The 22,337-nt window shown below is 46.4% G+C and overlaps 1 protein-coding gene across 1 annotated transcript in view; it reads left to right on the top strand.

The window, feature by feature from the left end:
- LOC140203584 (uncharacterized) overlaps window positions 1–22,337 on the top strand; it is a 69,825-nt gene that overhangs the window by 13,604 nt on the left and 33,884 nt on the right. Inside the window, exons 3-6 of the mRNA XM_072269630.1 lie at window positions 460–578; window positions 3,755–3,885; window positions 11,118–11,274; window positions 15,468–15,611. Of these exons, the coding sequence (XP_072125731.1) occupies window positions 460–578; window positions 3,755–3,885; window positions 11,118–11,274; window positions 15,468–15,611 (551 nt within the window). The remainder of the gene's footprint in view (window positions 1–459; window positions 579–3,754; window positions 3,886–11,117; window positions 11,275–15,467; window positions 15,612–22,337) is intronic.

Raw genomic sequence — 22,337 nt, 5'->3', positions numbered from 1 at the left:
GTAAACACAGATTGCCAAACAACCAATGTGCAAAAGAATGCAAGTTGTGTATTAAAGAAAAGCAGGGAACTTGAGTTGTAAAATGTCCTTGAAATGTGAGTTTGCAGTTTGCAGGAAATCTGAAAAATAGTGTCTGGAGAGTAAGAATCTCTCGGATTCACCTGCACCCTACATGAGGACTGAAAAGGGTTCTCGGCTTGAAACATCGACTGTGTATTCAATACCTTAGATGCTGCCTGACCTGCTGTGTTCCTCCGACAGTTTGCATGTGTTGTTCTGGGTTTCCAGCTTCTGCAGAGCCTCTCGTGTTTATGAAGACCCTCCCCATTCCTGCATTTGTTGCTCCGGTGTTTCTCCATTCTCCAGTCCGCCACCTTCCTTCCTTCCTCCTGCGACGGCGGCAATCTACTGGTCTCCAGTCTACAATCACAGACTGAACTGGCATTGTTTCTTTCGCAGTTCACCGTGCAGCCACAATCTTTGGGTTGAAAGAGGTTGGTGAAGAGGAGCAATGGACATTGTACTGGTCGGACAATTTCGTGTCATGGGATAAAGCCATGTCACTAAAGCAGTACCAGGTAATTGACCCACAGAAGAGCCAATGAGAAGCTCCCATTCCGCCCCCACCCCCAGAACCTGCACCATTGTGAAACTCCACTCAGCTTTTAAATTTCATGATGTTGATGCTGTAATTACAAGGCATTCCTTCCCTCCGCTAGCCTGCATGTCAGCCTTGGGCAAGGTGTAGCACCTGGTTAGACCCCCCCCCCCCCCGCCCCACTGATCAGGGTCACGTGAAGCCATGGGGGCAGCTGGTGGATGGCCGTATGAGCAGCCAGTGCAGATCAGAAGTCCTGATGATATAACCACTGACGCCAGACAGACAATCTCTGAAGAGTATTGACAATGGTTTGGTGGGGAGGGGGTTAACCATAGAACATAGAATAGTACAGCACAGTACAGGCCCTTCGGCCACAATGTTGTGCCAACCCTTAAACCCTTCCTCCCATGTAACCCCACTACCTTAAATTCCTCCATATACCTGTCTAGCAGTCTCTTAAATTTCACCAGTGTATCTGCCTTCACTACTGATTCAAGCAGTGCATTCCACGCACCAACCACCCTCTGAATAAAAAACCTTCCTCTAATATCCCCCTTGAACTTCACACCCCTTACCTTAAAACCATGTCCTCCTGTACTGAGCAGTGGTGCCCTGGGGAAGAGGCGCTGGCTGTCCACTCTATCTATTCCTCTTAATACTTTGTATACCTCTATCATGTGTCCTGTCATCCTCCTTCTCTCCAAAGCGTAAAGCCCTATCTCCCTTAATCTCTGATTATAATCCATACTCTCTAAACCAGGCCCCATCCTGTTAAATCTCCTCTGTACCCTTTCCAATGCTTCCACATCCTTCCTAAAGTGAGGCGACCAGAACTGGACATGGTACTCCCAAGTGTGGCCTAACCAGTTTTATAGAGCTGCATCATTACCTCGCAACTCTTAAACTCTGTCCCTCGACTTATGAAAGCTAACACCCCATAAGCTTTCTTAACTACCCTATCTACCTGTGAGGCAACTCATATTGTCCCCACCTTCATCAAGTTCCCTCTCATTGGTGAATACCGAAGAGAAGTATTCATTGAGGACCTCGCTCATTTCCACAACCTCCAGGCACATCTTCCCACCTTTATCTCTAATCGGTCTTACCTTCATTCCTGTCATCATTTCGTTCTTCACATAATTGAAGAATGCCTGGGTTTTCCTTTACCCTACTCGCCAAAGCCTTCTCATGCTCCCTTCTTGCTCTCCTCAGCCCCTTCTTAAGCTCCTTTCTTGCTACCCTATATTCCTCAATAGACCCATCTGATCCTTGCTTCCTAGACCATGTATGCTGCCTTCTTCCACCTGACTAGGTTTTCCACCTCACTTGTCACCCATGGTTCCTTCAGCTGATCATTCTTTATCTTCCTCACCTGGACAAATTTATCCCTAACATCCAGCAAGAGATCCCTAAACATCGACCACATGTCCATAATACATTTCCCTGCAAAATCATCATCCCAATTCACACCCGCAAGTTCTAGCCTTATAGCCTCATAATTTGCCCTTCCCCAATTAAAATGTTTCCTGTCCTCTCTGATTCTATCCTTTTCCATGATAATGTCAAAGGCCAGGGAGCGGTGGTCACTGTCCTCCAGATGCTCACCCACTGAGAGATCTGTGACCTGACCTGGTTCGTTACCTCATACTAGATCTAGTATGGCATTCCCCCTAGTCGGCCTGTCAACATATTGTGACAGGAATCCATGCTGGACATACTTAACAAACTCTGCCCCGTCTAAACCATTGGAACTAATCAGGTGCCAATCAATATTAGGGAAGTTAAAGTCACCCATGACAACAACCCTGTTATTTTTGCACCTTTCCAAAATCTGCCTCCCCATCTGCACCTCGGTATTTCTGCTGATACCAGAGTGCCTATAGAATACTCCCAATAGAGTAACTACTCCCTTCCTGTTCCTGACTTCCACCCATACTGACTCAAAAGAGGATCCTGCTACGTTACACACCCTTTCTGTAGCTGTAGTAGTATCGCTGACCAGTACTGCCACCCCTCCTCCCCTTTCCCCCCTCTCTATCCCTTTTAAAGCGCTGAAATCCAGGAATATTGAGAATCCATCCCTACCATCTTGTAAAGACAATACCCAGAAGAAGGCGATGGCAGACCACTTCTGTAGATAACATTTGCTGAGAACAATCACGGTCAGGAGACCATGATTGCCCACGTCATACGACATAATGGCTATGATGTGCCTAAGACTTTTGCACACAGTACTGTATTTGTCATCGTGGAGCAGAGAGCGAGTTTGTAACTCCGGTGGGAACAAAGGATTTTGGGAATGGCGAGGGTGGAGCACCCCAGGAGGCGTGTGGGACAGGTGGCAGAGAAGGAGTGCCGGGGTGGGGGGGTGCAGACACACCCAGCCCTGAGACACCAGGCAAGGTCACTTGATTCCAAAAATTGGTTTATTAATCATTACAGAATGTCTCTCTGGTGCCTCCCCCTCCCTTTCCCTTTTCCCAACCATGATTCATTCCCCTCTCCCTGCCCCACTTCCCACTCAGTCCGCAATAGACACCCGTATCAAAATCAGATTTATCATCACTCACACATGTCATGAAATTAGATTTTTTTTTTGTGGCAGCAGTACATAAAATCACTACAGTACTGTGCACCCTTGATCTTTAGATGTGCTCCTAAGACTTTTGCACAGTACTCTACCTCATTATGATCTTGCATTTTGTCATTTACCTGTGCTGCATTTTCTGGGTAGCTTTTACACTTTATTCTGTACTTTGATTATTTTACCCTGTTCTGCCTCATTGTATTGATCTGTGTGAACAGTAGGCAAGACAAGCTTTTCACTGATTCTTGGTATGTGCATGAAAATCACAGGAGGTCAGCAGTTTCTGACATACTCAAACTGCCCCGTCTGTCACCGGCAATCATTCCACGGTCAAAGTCACTTAGATCACAAATTCTTCCCCCTCTATTCTGATGTTTGGTCTGAACAATGACTGAACTTCTTGACCATGTCTGCATGTTTTTATGCATTGAGTTTCTGCCACATGCTTGGCTGATGAGATATTTTATATTAAGGAGCAGGAGCACCTAGTAAAATGGTCACTGAACGTATGCCACGTCATACTGGTATACCGTCTGTATGGATTGATAATTCTTCTCCTCACACAGAAAATGAATTACTTTCTTGGGATGCACGAAATCTGTATGAAGGATTTGCTGGTCATGAACTTAAATCGCATGCTAAGGCAATACCCAGAAGATTACAACATCTTCCCAAAAAGCTGGCGTTTACCATCTGAGTAAGTTTAAGGACCACCTCGAAATGGAGTGGGGCTCTGTTCATGCGTGTGTGTGTTTCGAACTTTCAAAGTACATTTATTATCAAAGAATGTGTAAATTATACAACCCTGAGATCTCCTTGCTTCTCAGCAGTTGCAAAGGAAGAAATCCAAAAGAACCCAATTAAAACTAAAGACCAACACCCGACGCACGGAGAAAGGGAAAAAGCACAAATTATGCAAACAGTAGAAGCAAGTGACAACATTGTGAACCAAAATCTGTATGGTCTCTCTGAACCATAAAGTGTGTGTGTGTATAGGTTATGAAAAGATTAAAGATTAGCCTTACTTGTCACATGTACAGTACATCGAAACATACAGTGATATGTGGTCTCAGGCACAGAGCCAAGAGTGCATCGAACCGGCAGAGCCCGGGTCCCGAGAGCGAGGAACGACCTGAGATTTGGACGATTTAAGTGCCGGGCCAGATTGAAAAGGTCAGGAGGTGATGAATGGGCTGGTATTCAGCTCGCTGCTTGGCAAGGTTTACTGAGCAGTGCGCTGAACTGAGGCCGTGGCCTGCAACGAACAGGCTCCTGGACTGGCTGCAGTGACGACTGGCTTCGTGTCAGTGCACTCACTTCTGTCAACTTCAGTTCTGAAAGTTATTTGCTTACTTTTATTGTTGGCACAATTTAATTTTGTTTCTGCCCATTGGGTGTCTGGCAGTCTTCACTTTTTTAATGGGTTCTTTTATGTTTCGTTGTTCTGTGGCTGCCTGTAAGGAGACGATTCTCAGGATTGGATGTCGTATACCTACTTTGATAATAAATGTACTTTGAACTGCGTCAATGACACTTAGCACCACTTTCCCATCTCTATTACATCAAAGGTTAAAGTTCAAAGTAAATTTATTATCAAGGTACATATATGATATGACCTTGAAATTTGTTTTCTTGCAAGTACGATAGAATTTGTGAAAGACTATAAATAACAAAGGCTGACAAACAACCAGTGTGCAAAAGAAGACGGATTGTGCCAAGTTGCAGAGTTCTTGAAAAAGAGTCCATACGGTTGTAGAATGAGTTGAGGGTGGAGGTGAGTGAAGGTATCCATGCTGATGGTTGAGGGGTAATTACTGTTTCTGAACCTGATGGTGTGGGACCCCAGTCTGCTTGGACCTCTTTGTCCAATGAGCTGAGAGCCTGGGTGTGGATCTTGGATGCTGTTTTCTTGTGGCAGTTAAGTGTACTCAATGGTGGGGAGGATTTTGCCTGGTATGGACTCTCTATAAACTCTTCCATTAATGCACATTGGTCTGAAGTTGAGATACATTTCAAAAAAAACCTCAACATATCTCATCTTAGCAATCTTTGTTGAACATACACCCAAGTTGCAAGGGTCCATTAAGTTAACACCTAATGGAAAGAGATATTAAATGACCATTACCAGTCTCTCCTCCCATGTACCCACCCTCACCCCCTCCCACTCTCCCTGTCACTTCCTCTGTTGCTTCCTCTTCCCACTCATACCCACTCTCTCTCCCAATACTCCCCCCACTCCCCTGCCACTCTGCTCTTGCACTCCCCTGCTCCCAATCCCCCATGCATGCCCTCCAACACACACCTCCCAATCCCCCCTTTCACTCTCCCCAACACCCCTCCCACTCCCCCCTCTGAGTCCTGTCTCCCACTCCTCCCTCCACTGCCGCCGCCCCTCCCCTCTCACATCTGTATCATACAGCTCTCCAGTGATGTGGATGCACCGTATAAGATATAGCTGACCAATCTCCCATCATCGCCCAAAGGCAAAAGTACCCCACATGATTGTTATAATGACTGCATCCCTCAACTGCTTAAAAAATTATGGTGTCAAAGGCAAGTGCTCATTCAGTAGTCAACAAATTAGGAAAAGAGATGGCAAGGTGGGACTTGTTAGGCAAAGAGATGGTGTAGTGGGACTTGTTGGGCAAAGAGATGGCGTGGTGGGACTTGTTAGGCAAAGGGATGGCATGGTGGGACTTGTTGGGCAAAGAGGTGGCGTGGTGGGACTTGTTGGGCAAAGAGGTGGCGTGGTGGGACATTAGGCAAAGGGATGGTATGGTGGGGCTTGTGAGGCAAAGAGATGGCGTGGTGGGACTTGTTAGGCAAAGGGATGGTGTAGTGGGACTTGTTGGGCAAAGAGATGGCGTGGTGGGACTTGTTGGGCCAAGAGATGGCCCGGTGGGACTTGTGGCCTCCAGTTAAATTGACAGCAACAAAAGAGAGTTAATTTAAAATAAGTCTCTGCAATCAGCAGCAAATATATTTCAGCCATGTCTCCTGACTAAAAGCAGTGAGTGAAGGAGAGCTGAACAAGGTACAGAGGGAATGGATCTTTGATGTAGAAAGGAAAGCTAGGGGTCCAAGTTCATAACTCCCTGCAAATGGCCATGCAGATAGGTAGGATGGTCAAGAGGGTGCAGAGAAGTCTTTGCCTTCTTGGTTGTACACTCAGTACCCGAGTCAAGACGACAGTTCACAGCTGTAAAAAGCTTCAGTCAGCCTCCATTTGGAATATTGTTGCAGTCTGGTCACCCTATTGTAGGAAGGATATGGAGGCTAAGACTGCAGGACCATAAGACACAGGTGCAGAATTAGGCCATTTGGCTCATCGAGTCTGCTCCGCATTCCATCATGGCTGATCTATTATCCCTCCCAAACCCACTCTCCAACCTTCTCCCTATAACCTTTGACACTCTGACTAATCAAGAACTTATCAGCCTCCACTAGTGGTTTGTCGTCCACAGTCATCTGTGGCAATGAATTCCACATGTTCACCACCTTCTGGCTTAAGAAGTTCCTCCTCATCTCTGTTCTAAGGGGACGTCCTTGTACTTTGAGGTCTTGAACTCTCCCACGATTCTCCTCTAGGGGAGAAAGTGGTCCAGGGACTGACTTACACAGGCGTGGGGACATTTGGTTGGATTTTGAGGACGGGTAACTAGACCATAGACAGGGGCTTGGCCTCCACAGCTGTCTGTGGCAACAAACTCCGCTGATTCACCACTCTAGCGGTAGCTCAGGAGTTACCAACCTGTTTTATGCCATTGACCCCTACCGTTAACCAAGGGATCCATCGACCACAGAATGGGAATCCCTACAAGACTAGCTGAGAAATTCTTTCTCGTATCCGTTGAATATGGACGTCTCTCTATTTTGAGGCTGTGCCCTTTGGTCTGAGACTCACTTGAGAGAGGATGCAGAAAAGGTTGGCCAGGATGCTGCCTGACTGAGAGAGTATAAATCTCTTTTGTCTCTACATTGAGGTTGGACAAGATTGGGATTTTTTTCTTGGGAGTGCAGGAGGCCGAGGGAAGTTTATAAACGTTGGACAAGATTAGATTATGAGGACAGTCCACGTTTATTGTCACTTAGAAATGCATGCATTAAGAGATGATTCAATGTTCCTCCAGTATAATATCACAGAAACACAGGACAGACCAAGACTAAAAGGGACACAAACCACATAATTATAACATATAGTTACAACAGTGCAATGGAATACCGTAATTTGATAAAGAGCAGACCATGGGCATGGTTAAAAAAAAGTCTCAAAGTCCCGATAGCCCCAACATCTCACGCAGACAGTAGAAGGGAGAGACTCTCCCTACCATGAGCCTCCAGTGTTGCAAACTTGCCGATGCAGCATCCTGGAAGCACCCGACCACAGCCGACTCTGAGTCCGTCCGAAAACTTCGAGCCTCTGACCAGCCCTCTGACACCGAGCACCATCTCTGCTGAGCGCTTCGACCCCGCCCCGGCCGACGAGCAACGAGCAAAGCCGAGGATTCGGGGCCTTCCCCTCCGGAGATTTCGGATCACACAGTAGCAGAGGCAGTGAAACAGGCATTTCAGAAGTTTCACCAGATGTTCCTCCGTGCTCTCACGTCTGCCTCCATCAAATCAGAATTGTACACGGCACCCTACTTGACAGATAACAGATATTCATCACCGGAGTGGTCGCTGCGCGCTGTGTCGTGCCGTCATCTTCTCCTCTGCAATTGGGTTATTTTATCTGGAGTGCAGGAGGATGAGGAAAGTTTATAAAGGTTGGACAAGTTTGGGTTATAGACAATGGACAATAGGTGCAGGAGTAGGCTATTCGGCCCTTCGAGCCAGCACCGCCATTCACTGTGATCATGGCTGATCATCCACAATCAGTACCCCATTCCTGCCTTCTCCCCATATCCCTTGACTCCGCTATCATTAAGAGCTCTATCTATCTCTTTCTTGAAAGCATCCAGAGAATTGGCCTCCACTGCCTTCTGAGGCAGAGCAGTCCACAGGTCCACAACTCTCTGGGTGAAAAAGTTTTTCGTCAACTCTGTTCTAAATGGCCTACCCCTTATTCTCAAATTGTGGCCCCTGGTTCTGGACTGCCCCAACATCGGAAACATGTTTCCTGCCTCTAGCGTGTCCAATCCCTTAATAATCTGAAATGTTTCAATCAGATCCCCTGTCCTTCTAAATTCCAGTGTATACAAGCCCAGTCGCTCCAATCTTTCAACATATGACAGTCCCAGCATCCCAGGAATTAACCTCGTGAACCTCCGCTGCATTCCCTCAATAGCAAGGATGTACTTCCTCAAATTTGGAGACTAAAACTGTACACAATACTCCAGGTGTGGTCTCACCAGGGCCCTGTGCAACTGCAGAAGGACTTCTTTGCTCCTATACTCAACTCCCCTTGTTATGAAGGCCAACATGCCATTAGCTTTCTTCACTGCCTGCTGTACCTGCATGCTTACTTTCAGTGACTGATGAACAAGGACACCTAGATCTTGTTATACTTCCCCTTTTCCTAACTTGACACCATTCAAATACTAATCTGCCTTCTTGTTCTTGCGACCAAAGTGGATAACCTCACATTTAGCCACATTAAACTGCATCTGCCCACACACCCAACCTGTCCAAGTCATCCTGCATTATCTCAACATCCTCCGCACATTTCACACTGCCACTCAGCTTTATGTCATCTGCAAATTTGCTAACGTTATTTAATCCCTTCATCTAAATCATTAATGTATGTTGTAAATAGCTGCGATCCCAGCACTGAGCCTTGCTGTACCCCACTAGTCACCGCCTGCCATTCTGAAAGAGACCCATTAATCCCTACTCTTTGTTTCCTGTCTGCCAACCAATTTTCTATCCCTGTCAGTACCCTACCCCCAATACCATGTGCTCTATTTTTGCCCACTAATCTCCTATGTGGGACCTTATCAAAGGCTTTCTGTAAGTACAGGTACACTACATCCATTGGCTCTCCCTTGTCCATTTTCATAGTTACATCCTCAAAAAATTCCAGAAGAATAGTCAAGCATGATTTCCCCTTCATTAATCCATGCTGACTTGGACTGATCTGTTTCTGCTATCCAAATGTGCTGCTATTTCATCTGTTATAATTGACTCCAGCATCTTCCCCGGCACTGATGTCAGGCTAACTGGTCTATAATTCCCTGTTTTCTCTCTCCCTCCTTTCTTAAAATGTGGGATAACATTAGCTACCCTCCAGTCCTCAGGAACTGATCCTGAATCTATAGAACATTGGAAAATAATTACCAATGCGTCCACGATTTCTAGAGGGTTGTTTTATCTGGGGTACAGGATAGAAACATAAGGTTTCGGGGCTAAGGACTGGAGGCCTGTCTGAATGTATGAGTGGATGGGTGAGTGGCAGAGTGGAAGGGGAGCTTTCAGAGTCATAGAAAAGTGCAGCACAGAAACAGGCTCTTTGGCCCATCTAGTCCAGCATTTAAACAGCCTAGTCCCATTGGCTGCACCGGGACAACAGCTCTTCATACTTCCTACCATCCATGTACCTATCCAAACTTCTCTTAAACATTGAAATCGAGCTTGCAAGCACCACTTGCGCTGGCAGCTCGTTCCACACTCTCACCACCCTCTGGGTGAAGAGGCTTCCCTTCAGGTTCCTGTTAAACTTTTGAGCTTTCACCTTTAACCTGTGACCTCTGGTTGCACTCCCTCCTAACCTCAGTAGAAAAAGCCAGCTTGCTTTTACCCTATCTCTACCCCTCATAATTTTGTGTACTTCTCATTCTTCCGCATTCCAAGGAATAAATTCCTGACCTATTGAGCCGTTCCTTGTAACTCCTCCAATCTATCTCCCAGACCCAGCAGCATCCTTGTAAATTTTCTCTGTATTGTTTCAACCTTACTTACGACTTTCCTGTACGTTTGTAGGTGACCGAAACTGCACAAAATACTCCAAATTTGCCGTGTTTTGTTGCTTGTGTTGCTCTGCTGAACATGGTGGGCATGCCAGGTTGTCACCGGAACATGCTGCCCCCCAGCACACTTTGGTTGTGTTGTCTGTTAACAAAGTGGCATGTTTCACTGTCTGTTTCGGTGCACCTCCGATAAGTAAATGAACCTGATCTGATCTGAATTGTGGTCTGTAAAAAAATAAGGTTGTATAATCAACGCATAGAGTTGGCGTGATGTTTATCATTGTTTTATGCCCCAAAGCTGGTTTGTTTAAAGATGATCTTAAAGGAGAGTTTAACCTGTCAAATCTCACCCATTTTTGCCAGAATGTGTGTTGATATTTGTCCCTGCTGATCCTTTGTTTTGCCAATGCAAATGACACATTTCACTGTATGTTTTGACGTACCTGTGACGTATCTATGAATCTGAACTTTTAACAGTGAAATTAGCAAATCTGGTTGATGAAGGGTTTACAGAAACGTAAACCACAGTAGACAGTAGTGATGGCTGGAGTTGAGTAGTGTGGAAGAGAACAGGGGTGCAGCGGGCGTGCTGGAATCCCTGCTGGTCTGGGGTGGCTGGTTGCTCCTGTCGGTGCTGTCCTCTAGTGTCCACTCCATGGAATACAAGCTTGATTGCTTGCGGCAGACCCAGCACAAGACAAGCTCAGTTGCCCTCGTCTGCTGATCTGGGGCAAGCTGAGGAACTGCTGCATGCTTATTCCTGGCTCCAGGTCAACATCCCAAGCGCCCCATCAAACTTCAGGCCTGTGCGATAATTTTTGGTGACTGTATGTCCTATCATAACTGTATGTACTGTGTGTGTCTTTGTGTGCTTGTGCTTTGCAACTTTGGCCCCAGAGAAATGCTGTTTCATTTAGCAGCATACATGTGTACGGCCAGATGAGAATTAAACTTGAGCTCAACCTTGAACTTAAAGACCTTATGACCTTCTTCTCTCAGTACTAATGAGTGCTTCTCGCTGCAGATATCTTGATTTTGCGGCCTACTATGAAGCTGAGAAACCCAAGACCTTCATCTGCAAGCCAAATCCTGAATATGACTGGCGCAGCATCTTTTTGACCCAGGACATCAGAGATATGCAGTCCGGGAAGGACGTGATCTGCCAGGTCTACATTCCGAAGGTACTTTACTGCATTCTTGACTCTCTGCCTAGAACGTTAACTCTTTATCTGCATTCTGGTTTCCCTCTTGCCCCTTCTCTTCTCCTCCTCTCCCTCTGGAGCCCCTTCTCCTTCCCTTTCTTCCGTAACCAACGGGAGTTGTTGTCTTGTTATTTCATCTTATTATTTATTGCCATGGATTTATATTTGCATTTCCACAGTTTGTTGCCTTCTGCACTCTAGTTGACCTTTCACTGATCCTGTTGTAGTTACTCTTCGATAGATTTGCTGAAAATTAATCTCAGGGTTGTACATGGTGACGTACACGTATTTTGATAATAAAATTTACTTTGAACTTTGAACATAGACCACTCTCCTCTCTTATTATATTCCTCCTTCAGCCCTTTCCATTTTGCATCCAACTCCTTTTGGCCTCTGATCATCCACACCCACCTACCTTCCCTAACCCCCCCAACTCACCTGGCTTCACCTAGCACCTGCCACATTCTCCTCCCCCTCCCAACCCACCTTCTTATTCTGGCTTCTTGCCCCCTTCCTTTCCTGTCCTGGTGAAGAACCTCAGCTCAAAACATCAACTATTTATTCCTTTCCTTCGATGCTGCCTGACCTGCTGAGTTGCTCCAGCATTGTGTGTGTGTGTGTGTGTGTGTGTGTCTGAATTTCCAGCATCTGCTGAACCTCTTGTGTTTATGATTTACTGCACCCTTTCCTGCTGAGTATAGGCTGTCATAGAGGTGGTTCCTAAAATAGACTTTGCTTTATTCGTTATGTTCTGCGTCATATGACGTGGACGATAGTCATAGTCATACTTTATTGATCCCAGGGGAAATTGGTTTTCGTTACAGTTGCACCATAAATAATTAAATAGTAATATCTAAATTATGCCAGTAAATAAGTCCAGGACCAGCCTATTGGCTCAGGATGTCTGACCCTCCAAGGGAGGAGTTGTAAAGTTTGATGGCCACAGGCAGGAATGACTTCTTATGACACTCTATGTTGCATCTTGGTGGAATGAGTCTCTGGCTGAATGTACTCCTGTGCCCAACCAGTACAGTGTGTAGTGGATGGGAGACATTGTCCAAGATGGGATGCAACTTGGACAGCATCCTCTTTTCAGACACCACCGTCAGAGAGTCCAGTTCCATCCCCACAACATCACTGGCCTTACGAATGAGTTTGTTGATTCTGTTGGTGTCTGCTATCCTCAGCCTGCTGCCCCAGCACACAACAGCAAACATAATCGCACTGACCACCACAGACTCGTAGAGCGTCCTCAGCATCGTCTGACAGATGTTAAAGGACCTCAATCTCCTCAGGAAATAGAGACGGCTCTGACCCTTCTTGTAGACAGCCTCAGTGTTCTTTGACCAGTCCGGTTTATTGTCATTTCGTATCCCCAGGTATTTGTAATCCTCCATCATGTCCACCCTGACTCCCTGGATGGAACAGGGGTCACCGGTACCTTAGCTCTCCTCAGGTCTACCACCAGCTCCTTAGTCTTTTTCACATTAAGCTGCAGATAATTCTGGTCACACCATGTGACACAGTTTCCTACTGTAGCCCTGTACTCAGCCTCATCTCCCTTGCTGATGCATCCAACTATGGCAGAGTCATCAGAAAACTTCTGAAGATGACAAGACTCTGTGCATTAGTTGAAGTCCAAGGTGTAAATGGTGAAGAGAAAGGGAGACAAGACAGTCCTCTGTGGAGGCCCAGTGCTGCTGATCACTGTGTCAGACACACAGTGTTGCAAGCACACGTACTGTGGTCTGCCAGTCAGGTAGTCAAGAATCCATGACACCAGGAAAGCATCCACCTGCATTGCTGTCAGCTTCTCCCCCAGCAGAGTAGGGCGGATGGTGTTGAACGCACTGGAGAAGTCAAAAAGCATGACCCTCACAGTGCTCGCTGGCTTGTCCAGGTAGGCGTAGACACGGTTCAGCAGGTAGACGATGGCATCCTCAACTCCTAGTCGGGGCTGGTAGGCGAACTGGGGGGGATCTGAGTGTGGCCTGACCATAGGCCGGAGCAGCTCCAGAACAAGTTTCTCCAGGGTCTTCATGATGTGGGAGGTCGATGCCACCGGTCTATAATCATTGAGGCCACTAGGGCGCGGCGTCTTCGGCAGAGGGACAAGGGAACCCTCCGGAGCCTCAGGCTCAGGTTGAAGACGTGGCGAAGTACTCCACATAGCTGAGGGGCAAAGGCTTTGAGCACCCTGGTACTGACACCATCCGGTCCTGCAGCCTTGCTTGGGTTGAGACGTTTCAGCTGTCTTCTCACCTGTTCAGCTGTGAAGCCCACCGTGGTGGTTTTGTGTGGGGAAGGGGTATCGTCATGAGAGCAGGGTGGGGGGCTGTGCGGAGGGGTAGGAGGGGAGAGCGGAATATGTGTTGGTTGGGGGCCGACAACAAATGACTCATGTGGGGGATGGGCAGGGGCCACAATATCAAATCTGTTAAAGAACAGGTTAAGTTCATTGGCCCTGTCCACACTGCCTTCAGCTCCTCTGTTGCTAGTTTGCCGGAACCCAGTGATGGTCCTCATCCCACTCCAGACCTCTCTCATGTTGTTCTGCTGGAGCTTCCACTCAAGCTTCCTCCTATACCTGTCTTTAGCCTCCCTGATCCTAGCTTTCAGGTCCCTCTGTATTGCCCTCAGCTCCTCCCTATATCCATCTCTAAATACCCTCTTTTTAGCGTTCAGGATGTCCTTAATGTCCTTTCTTACCCATGGCTTGTTATTTGAATAACAAAGGACAGTTCTTGTCAGAACATTGCAGTCCTTTCATGACCATGATTGTTCTTGGCCAATTTTTCCACAGAAGTGGTTTGCCATCGCCCTGTTCTGGGTAGGGGTGGGTGACCCCCAGCCATTATCAATACTCTTCAGAGATTGTCTGCCTGGCACCAGTGATCGCATAACCAGGACTTGTGAACTGTACCGGCTGCTCGTACGACCATCCACCCCCTGCTTCCACGGCTTCACGTGAACCTGATCCAGGAGCTAAGCAGGTGATGCACCTTGCCCAAGGGTGACCTGCAGACCTTACATCTCCTTTGGTGGAGACCTATCCCACCCCGTTACTCAACCAAGATAATGGAAATTTTATTACTGCTCTGGTGGTAATTTTGTGTTTGGACTGGGTATGCACAGCATTCGGTCACCGTGAATGATAGGCTGGTGGGAATGGTGGAAATTTGGGTAAGAAGGAAATCGGGGGATTTGAAGATGTGTGGGTTGAGTGGGATAGTGGGGGGCATAATTCACGAATGGAATAAGGACTTGAGGGATAGGCTGGGCAGGAATTTCCATTAGCAAATCCCTTTTGTAATTGTCGAGCCAACTTCACATGCTAAACTGATTATGCATTGGAGTGGGATTGATCAGAGGGAATTTTGAGGGTTTCTGCGTCGAGGGCTGGAGTAGGGGTAAGTCCGAAGGAAAGGACCAGATACTGATAAACACAAGAGTTTCTGCAGGTGCTGAAAATCCAGAGTAACATATCCAAAATGGTTGGGGAAGTTAGCAGGTCAGGCAGCACCTATGCAGAGGAAAAAAGAGTCGACGTTTCAGCCCAAGACCCTTCATCTGGAATGCAGACACACATTTCAAAAATTAGTTACAAATGCGGATGGCGACCGAGGGTTCAGCACCGGATGCCTGCGTTCTGATCACTGATGGGATCCCTCTGCCTCTAGGGAAGGAACCTGTGGCAGCCTATCGCTGTGTGGCGGCTCAGGTGGCCAGAGGGTAGGCCTCTACAGTGTCTCTTTCTCTTTTGACAATGTCAAAGGATGTTACCGAGGTTCTGTGTTCACGGACCGGACTACTGGGTTCTTGTACTCTGGTCTTTTTCAGTCTGATGGATTTTATATTTTGGGTTTTTCCCCATTCTTTCCTGTCTTTTATTTGAGTGGGCAGAGGGTGGGGGGATTTGGGGGTTGATGTTCTGTGTTTTGTGCAGGGGAAGGGGGATTTGGGGGGGTTGATGATTGTGTTGCTGTATTTTCTACGGGGGGGGGTGGGTGCATGGGTTTGATGTTTCTCTTTCAACGACCTCCATGTTTTTTCCTTTGTTCCGTGGCTATCTGGAGAAGATGAATCTCAGAGTTGTACACTGCATACATACTTTGATAATAAGTGAAACCTTTGAACCTCACAGTGTGTTAACTCTCCCTCTACTTGTGCAGCCCTTCACTTTGGATGGTTTCAAGTTTAACCTCAGGCTCTACGTCTTGGTTACTTCCTGTGACCCTCTGCGGATATACCTCTACAATGAGGGCCTGGTCTGCTTTGCCACTAAAAAGTATTCCGAACCGACCGAAAAGAATTTAGTAAGTGACACATTGACTTATCTTTAAGACATACAGTTAATTCTCTGAAAGTACGATCCTACTTTTATAAGAGGTTAATTCTTGCCTAACTCACTGTTGTATGGAAGTAATCGACTCGGGTGGGATCTTGCTGTTACGTTCCCAACCCCAGCCAAAAGCTGACTACTCTGGGGGGGGCGGGGAGTGGGAGGTTGGTGTGGTTACAGGAGCATCTCCTAACGAGTCTAGTTCGCAAAGTTTACAAGACAAAGTCAGGAAAAGCCCTCCCCACCATTGAGCACGTCTACAATGAGCGCTGCCATAAGAAAGCAGCAACTATCATCAGGGGCACCCACCATCCAGACCATGCTCTCTTCTCATCAGGAAGAAGGCACAAGAGCCGTAGATCTGTCACCGTAAGTTTCAGGAACAGTTATCACCCTACAACCATCAGGCTCCTGAACCAGTGTGGATAACTTCACTCAGTTCAACACTGAGCTGGTTCCACAACCTATGGACTAACTTTCAAGGGCTCTACAACTCATGTCCTCAATGCTTCTGTCTATATGTATTTGTGCAGTTTGTCTTCTTTTGTACAGGTTATTTGGCCGTGTCTGTGTGTTGTTTTTCGTCAGTTCTATTGTATAAGACCATATGAGATAGGAGCAGAATGGGCCATTCAGCTCATCGAGTCTGTCACCATTTCATCATGGCTGATCCACTTTCCCTCTCAACCCCAATCTCCTGCCTTCTCCCGGTAACCTTTCACACCCTGAGTAATGAACAATCTGTCACCTCTGCCTTCAGTATACCCAATGACCTGGCCTCCACAGCCCTCCATCTGCACAGTTAATTCCACAGATTCACAACCCTCTGGATAAAGAAATTCTCTTCATCTCCATTCTAAATGAACGTCCTTCTATTCTAAGGCTGTGCCCTCTGGTGCTGGAATCCCCCACCATAGGAAACATCCTCTTCACATCCAATCTGCCTACGCCTTTCAATATTCAATAGGTTTCAATGAGATCACCTCTCAGCCTTCTAAATTCTCATGCGTACAGGCCCAGAACCATCAAGCGCTCCTCCTGTAGTCATTCTGGTGAACCGCCTCTGAACCCTCTCCAATGTCCGCTCATCCTTTCTTAGATAAGGACTCACAAAACTCCAAGTGAGGCCTCACCAGTGTTTTATAAAGCCTCAACATTAACTCCTTGTTTTTATATTCTAGTCCTCTTGAGATGAATGCTAACATGCATTTACCATCATCACCACAGACTCAACCTGCAAATTAACCTTTAGGGAACCCTGCATGAAGGCTCTCTCATCCCTTGCACCTCAGATTTTTGGATTTTCCGCCTACTTAGAAAATAGTCTACCCTTTTGTTCCTTCTGCCGAAGTGTATGACCGTAAACTTCCCGACACTGTAACTGTTATACTCTGTTCTGTGTCTGCCACTTTGCGTATTCTCCTTATCTGTCCAAGTCCTTCCGCAGGCTCCCTGCTTCTTCAACACTACCTGCCCCTCCACCTATCTTCATATCATCCGCCAGTCGGCCACAAAACCAACAATTCTGTCTTCATAGACAATACAGAAAGAAGCAGTTACTCCCCACCCCCAACACTGATTCCTGTGGGACGCCAGTGGGTGCTGTGAACGCCTGCACGAAAATGAATCTCAGGCTAGTATATGGTGATATAGTCGTACTTCGATAATCAATTTACTTTGAAATTTGAACTTCGAAGATTTTATAAGATAAGTTTCTCACATGTACATCGAAACATCAAAACTGGGCTGAGAAGTGGCAGTTGGAGTTCAACCCAGATAAGTGTGAAGTGGTTCATTTTGGTAGGTCAAATATGATGGCAGAATATAGCTAATGGTTAGACTCTTGGCAGTGTGGAGGATCAGAGGGATCTTGGGGTCCAAAGCCATAGGACGCTCAAAGCAGCTGCGCAGGTTGACTCTGTGGTTAAGAAGGCATACGGCGTATCGGCCTTCATCAATCGTGGAATTGAGTTTAGGAGCCGAGAGGTAATATTACAGCTATATAAGACCCTGGTCAGACCCCACTTGGAGTACTGTGCTCAGTTCTGATCGCCTCACTACAGGAGGGATGTCGAAACTATAGAAAGGGTGCAGAGGAGATCTACAAGGATGTTGGGGAGCATGCCTTATGAGAATAGGTGAACTTGGCCTTTTCTCCTTGGAGTGACGGAGGATGAGAGGTGACCTTATAGAGCTGTTTAAGATGATGAGCGGCATTGATTGTGTGGATAGTCAGAGGCTTTTTCCCAGGGTTGAAATGGCTAGCACGAGAGGGCATAGTTTTAATGTGCTTGGAAGTAGGTACAGAGGAGATGCCAGGGGTAATTTATTTACTCAGAGAGTGGTGAGTGAGTGGAATGGGCTGCCGGCGGTGGTGGTGAAGGCAGAAATGACAGGGGTCCCTGCCTTTTTTGCACCGTGGACCGGTTTAAGATTGACAATATTCTTGCGGACCGGCCAACGGTGGGGGGGGTCGGTGTTCAAGTTTGACAGTGTGTGACAGGGAATGAGGAAAGGTGCAGCTGATTCATATCGTTTCATATCGCGAAATCATATCATTTCCTCGCGGCCCGGTAGCACATGCTTTGTGGCCTGGTACCTTTCCGCGGCCCGGTGGTTGGGGACCACTGTTTTAAGAGACTCCTGGATGGATACATGGAGCTTGGAAAAATAGAGGGCTATGGATAAGCCTAGGTAATTCTAAGGTAAGGACATGTTTGGCACAGCTTTGTGGGCTGAAGGCCTGTGTTGTGCTGTAGGTTTTCTGTGTTTCTATCCTCATAATCCAATCCAGGCAGCATCCTGGTAATCCTCCTAAATATTGAGGAAAATTGATGATTCCACCGTAAAACAGATTGAAAATGGGAGGTTGTGTGATATAACACTCAAGGATATATCTAGCCAGGGTTATTGGCCCTGCATCTTGCCCGGAGTTAACCTGCCTTGATTTCAAGAAAAAGCAATAGAGTCATAGAAAAGTACAACACAGAAACAGGCTTTTTGGCCCGTCCAGTTGGTGCCAAACCATTTAATCTGCCAAATCCCATCAACCTGCACCCGGACCATAGCTCTCCATACCCCTCCCATCCAAACTTCTCTTAAATGTTGATATCAAAATCATATTCACATGAGGTTACGTGTTGTATGGGAGGGATAGGAAGGTAGGCAGAGGGGGTGGTGTAGCTCTGCTGGTAAAGAATAGCATCAAATCAGCAGAAGGGTGTGGCATAGAATCAGAAGATGTTGCATCCTTGTGAGTTCAGATAAGAAACTGCAAGGGTAATGGCAGTTATATACAGTCCTCCCAACAGTAGCTGAGACATGGAGCACATATTACAACAGGAAAAGGGAAAAGGTGTTTCAAAAGGGTAACGTTATGGTAATCATGGGAGATTTTATCATGCAGCTCGATTGGGAAAATTAGGTTGGTAATGGATTTCAAGAGAGTGAGTTTGTTGAATGCCTAAGAGATGGATTTTTAGAGCAGTTTGTCATTGAGCCTGCTGGGGGATCACCTACACTGGATTGGGTGTTATGTAATGAACTGGAGGCGATTAGGAAGCTTAAGGTAAAGGAACCCTTAGGAGTCAGTGAACACAATATGATTCAGATAGGGAGAAAGTAGAGTCTGATGTAGCGATATTTCAGTGGAGAAAAGGAAATTTGAAAGGAAAGTAAAGTAAAGGTATGAGAGAGGAATTGGCCAAAGTAAATTGGGAGGAGATGCTGGCAGGGAAGACAGCAGAGCAGCAATGGCACAAGTTTCTGGGGAAAAAATGGGGAAGGTGCAGGATAAATGTATTCCAAAAACAAAGAAATACTCGGATCGCAAAATGCTACAACCGTAGCTGACAAGGGAAGTCAAAACTAATGTAAAAGCAAAAGAGGGTATACAACAGAGCAAAAATTAGTGGGAAGATAGAAGGTTGGGAAGCTTTTATAACCCTAGAGAGAGCAACTAAAAGAATCATTAGGAGGGAAAAGATGAAATATGAAAGCAAGCTAGCAAATAATATCAAAGTTGATAGAAAAAGCATTTTCAAGTATATAAAAGGCTATAGAGTACTTGGTGACACAGGACAAGATAGGACAAAGTCAACACAGTTTTCTTAAGGGAAAATACTGTCTGACGAACCTGTTGGAATTCTTTGAGGAGATTATAAGTAGGATAGATAAAGGGGACGCAGTGGACGTTGTATATCTGGGCTTTCAGAAGGTGCCACACATGAGGCTGCTTACCAAGTTAAGAGCCCATGGTATTACTGGGAAGTTATTAACATGGTTAGAGCATTGGCTAATTAGTCGGAGGCAGCGAGTGGGAATAAAAGGATCCCTTTCTGGATGGCTGCCAGTGAGTAGTGGTGTTCCGTAGGGGTCGGTGTTGGACCACTTCTTTTTATGCTGTATATAAATGTCTTAGATGGTGAAATAGATGGCAAGTTTGCAGACAATACGGAGATTGGTGGAGGGGTAGGTAGTGTGGAAGAAGCAGGTAGGATGCAGAAGGACAGATAGATTAGGAGAATGGGCAAGAAAGTGGCAAGTGAAATACGATGTTGGAAAATGCATAGTTGTGCATTTTGGTAGAAAGAGATAAATGTTCAGATTATCTTCTAAATGGGAAGAAAAATTCAAAAATTTGTGATGCAAAGGGACTTGGGAGTCCTTGTACAGAACACCCTAAAGGGTAACTTGCAGGTTGAGTCAGTGGTGAGGAAGGCAAATGCAATGTTAGCATTCATTTCAAGAGGTCTAGAATACAAGAGCAGGGACATGATGCTGAGGCTTTATAAGGCACTGCTGCGGCCTCACCTTAAGCACTGTGAACTGTTTTGGGCTCCTTATCTAAGAAAAGATGTGCTGGCATTGAAGAGGGTTGAGAGGAGGTGCACAAGGATGAGTCTGGGAATGAAAGGGTTAACATATGAGGAACATCTGATGGGCCTGTACTGGCTGGAATTTAGAAGGATGAAAGGGGATCTGATTGAAACCTTTCGAATATTGAAAGTCCTAGGCAGAGTAGACGTGGAAAGAATGTTTCCCATGGTGGGGGAGTCTAGGACAGGAGGGCAGAACCTCAAGGTAGAAGGGCATCCGCTTAAATCAGAGATACGGAGAAAGTTCTTCAGTCAAAGGGTGGTGAATTTGTGGAATTTGTTACCACAGGCAGCTGTAGAGGACAGGTCGTTGGGTGTATTTAAGGCAGAAATTGATCAGTTCTTCAATGGCCGTGGCACCAAAGGTTACGGGGAGAAGGCTGTGTGGTGGGGTTGAGGAGGGGAGGAAAAGGATCAGCCATGATTGAATGGCGGAGCTGACGATGAGCCAAATGGCCTAATTCTGCTCCTGTGATTTATGATTTTATGGTAGTACAGAGAATTTAACACCGTGAACGTTAGGACTGAGAAATGCGTTCAAACAGAGAGATCCGTAACTTCTTGAAAAAGAAATCACAGGTAGGTAGGGTCGTAAAGAGAGCTTTTGGCACACTGGCTTTCATAAGTCAAGGTATTGAGTACAGAAGTTGGGATGTTATGTTGGAACCACTTCTTTTTACATTATATATCAAGGATTTCGATGATGGAGTTGATGGCTCCGAGGCTAAGTTAGCGAACGATCCGAAGATCGGTGGGGGGGGGGGGGGCAGGTAGTATGGAGGAAGCAGAGAGGTGCAGAAGGATTTAGACAGTGTAGGAGAATATGCAAAGAGGTGGCAGACGGAAAACAGTGTTGGGAAGTGTATGGTCATGCACTTCGGTAGAAAACTTAAAAGCATAGACAATTGTATGACTGGAGAGAAAACTCAAAAATCAGAGGTGCAAAGGGACTTGGGAGTCTTCAAGCAGGATTCCATAAAGGTTAATTTGTTGGTTAAGTCAGTGATAAGGAAGGTGTGAGCATTCATTTTGAGAGGAATAGAACATAAAAACAAGGATATAATGTTTTATATGGAACACTCACAGAATGCTGGAAGAACTCAGCAGGCCCAGGAGCATCTATGGAGTATTTGGGGCCCTGAATGGAAGTGAGAGAGGAGGTGTAGGGCAAGCGGGTGGAACAAGCATTGCACCTGACACTACACCTCGTCCCTCACTGCCATTCAGGAGGCAACACTTCATCTGTGAGTCTGTTGGGGTTCATCTACTGTATCTGATGCTCTTGGTGTGACCTCCTGTATGTCAGTGAGACCCGACGCAGATTGGGAGACCGCCTTGCAGAGCACCTACACTCCGTCTGCCAGAAAAACCCATTTCAAGTCTACTTCCCATTCCCATTCTGACATGTTAGTCCTCGATTGCCACGATGAGGCCATACTCAGGTTGGAGGAGCAGCACCTTGTATTCCGTCTGGGTAGCCTCCAACCTGATGGCATGAATGTCGATTTCTCTAACCTCTGGTAATTGCCCCCAACTTTATCATTCCCATTCCCTTTTCCCTCTTTCACCTCATCTCCTTACCTGCCAATCACCTCCTACTGGTGCTCCCTCCCCTTCCCTTTCTTCCAAAGTCTTCTGTCCTCTCCTATCAGATTCCTCCTTCTCCAGCCCTTTATCTCTTTCACCAATTGACTTCCCAGTTCTTTACTTCACCCCCTCCCCCTCCCAGTTTCACCCATCACCTACCACCTTGTACTCCTTCCTCTCCTCCCCCCCACCTTCTTGCTGTAACTTCTCATCTGTCCTGATGAAGGGTCTTGGTC

The sequence above is a fragment of the Mobula birostris genome, chromosome 10 (assembly GCF_030028105.1).
Source record: "Mobula birostris isolate sMobBir1 chromosome 10, sMobBir1.hap1, whole genome shotgun sequence".
NCBI lineage: Eukaryota > Metazoa > Chordata > Chondrichthyes > Myliobatiformes > Myliobatidae > Mobula > Mobula birostris.
This window is presented reverse-complemented; position numbering and strand designations above follow the sequence as displayed.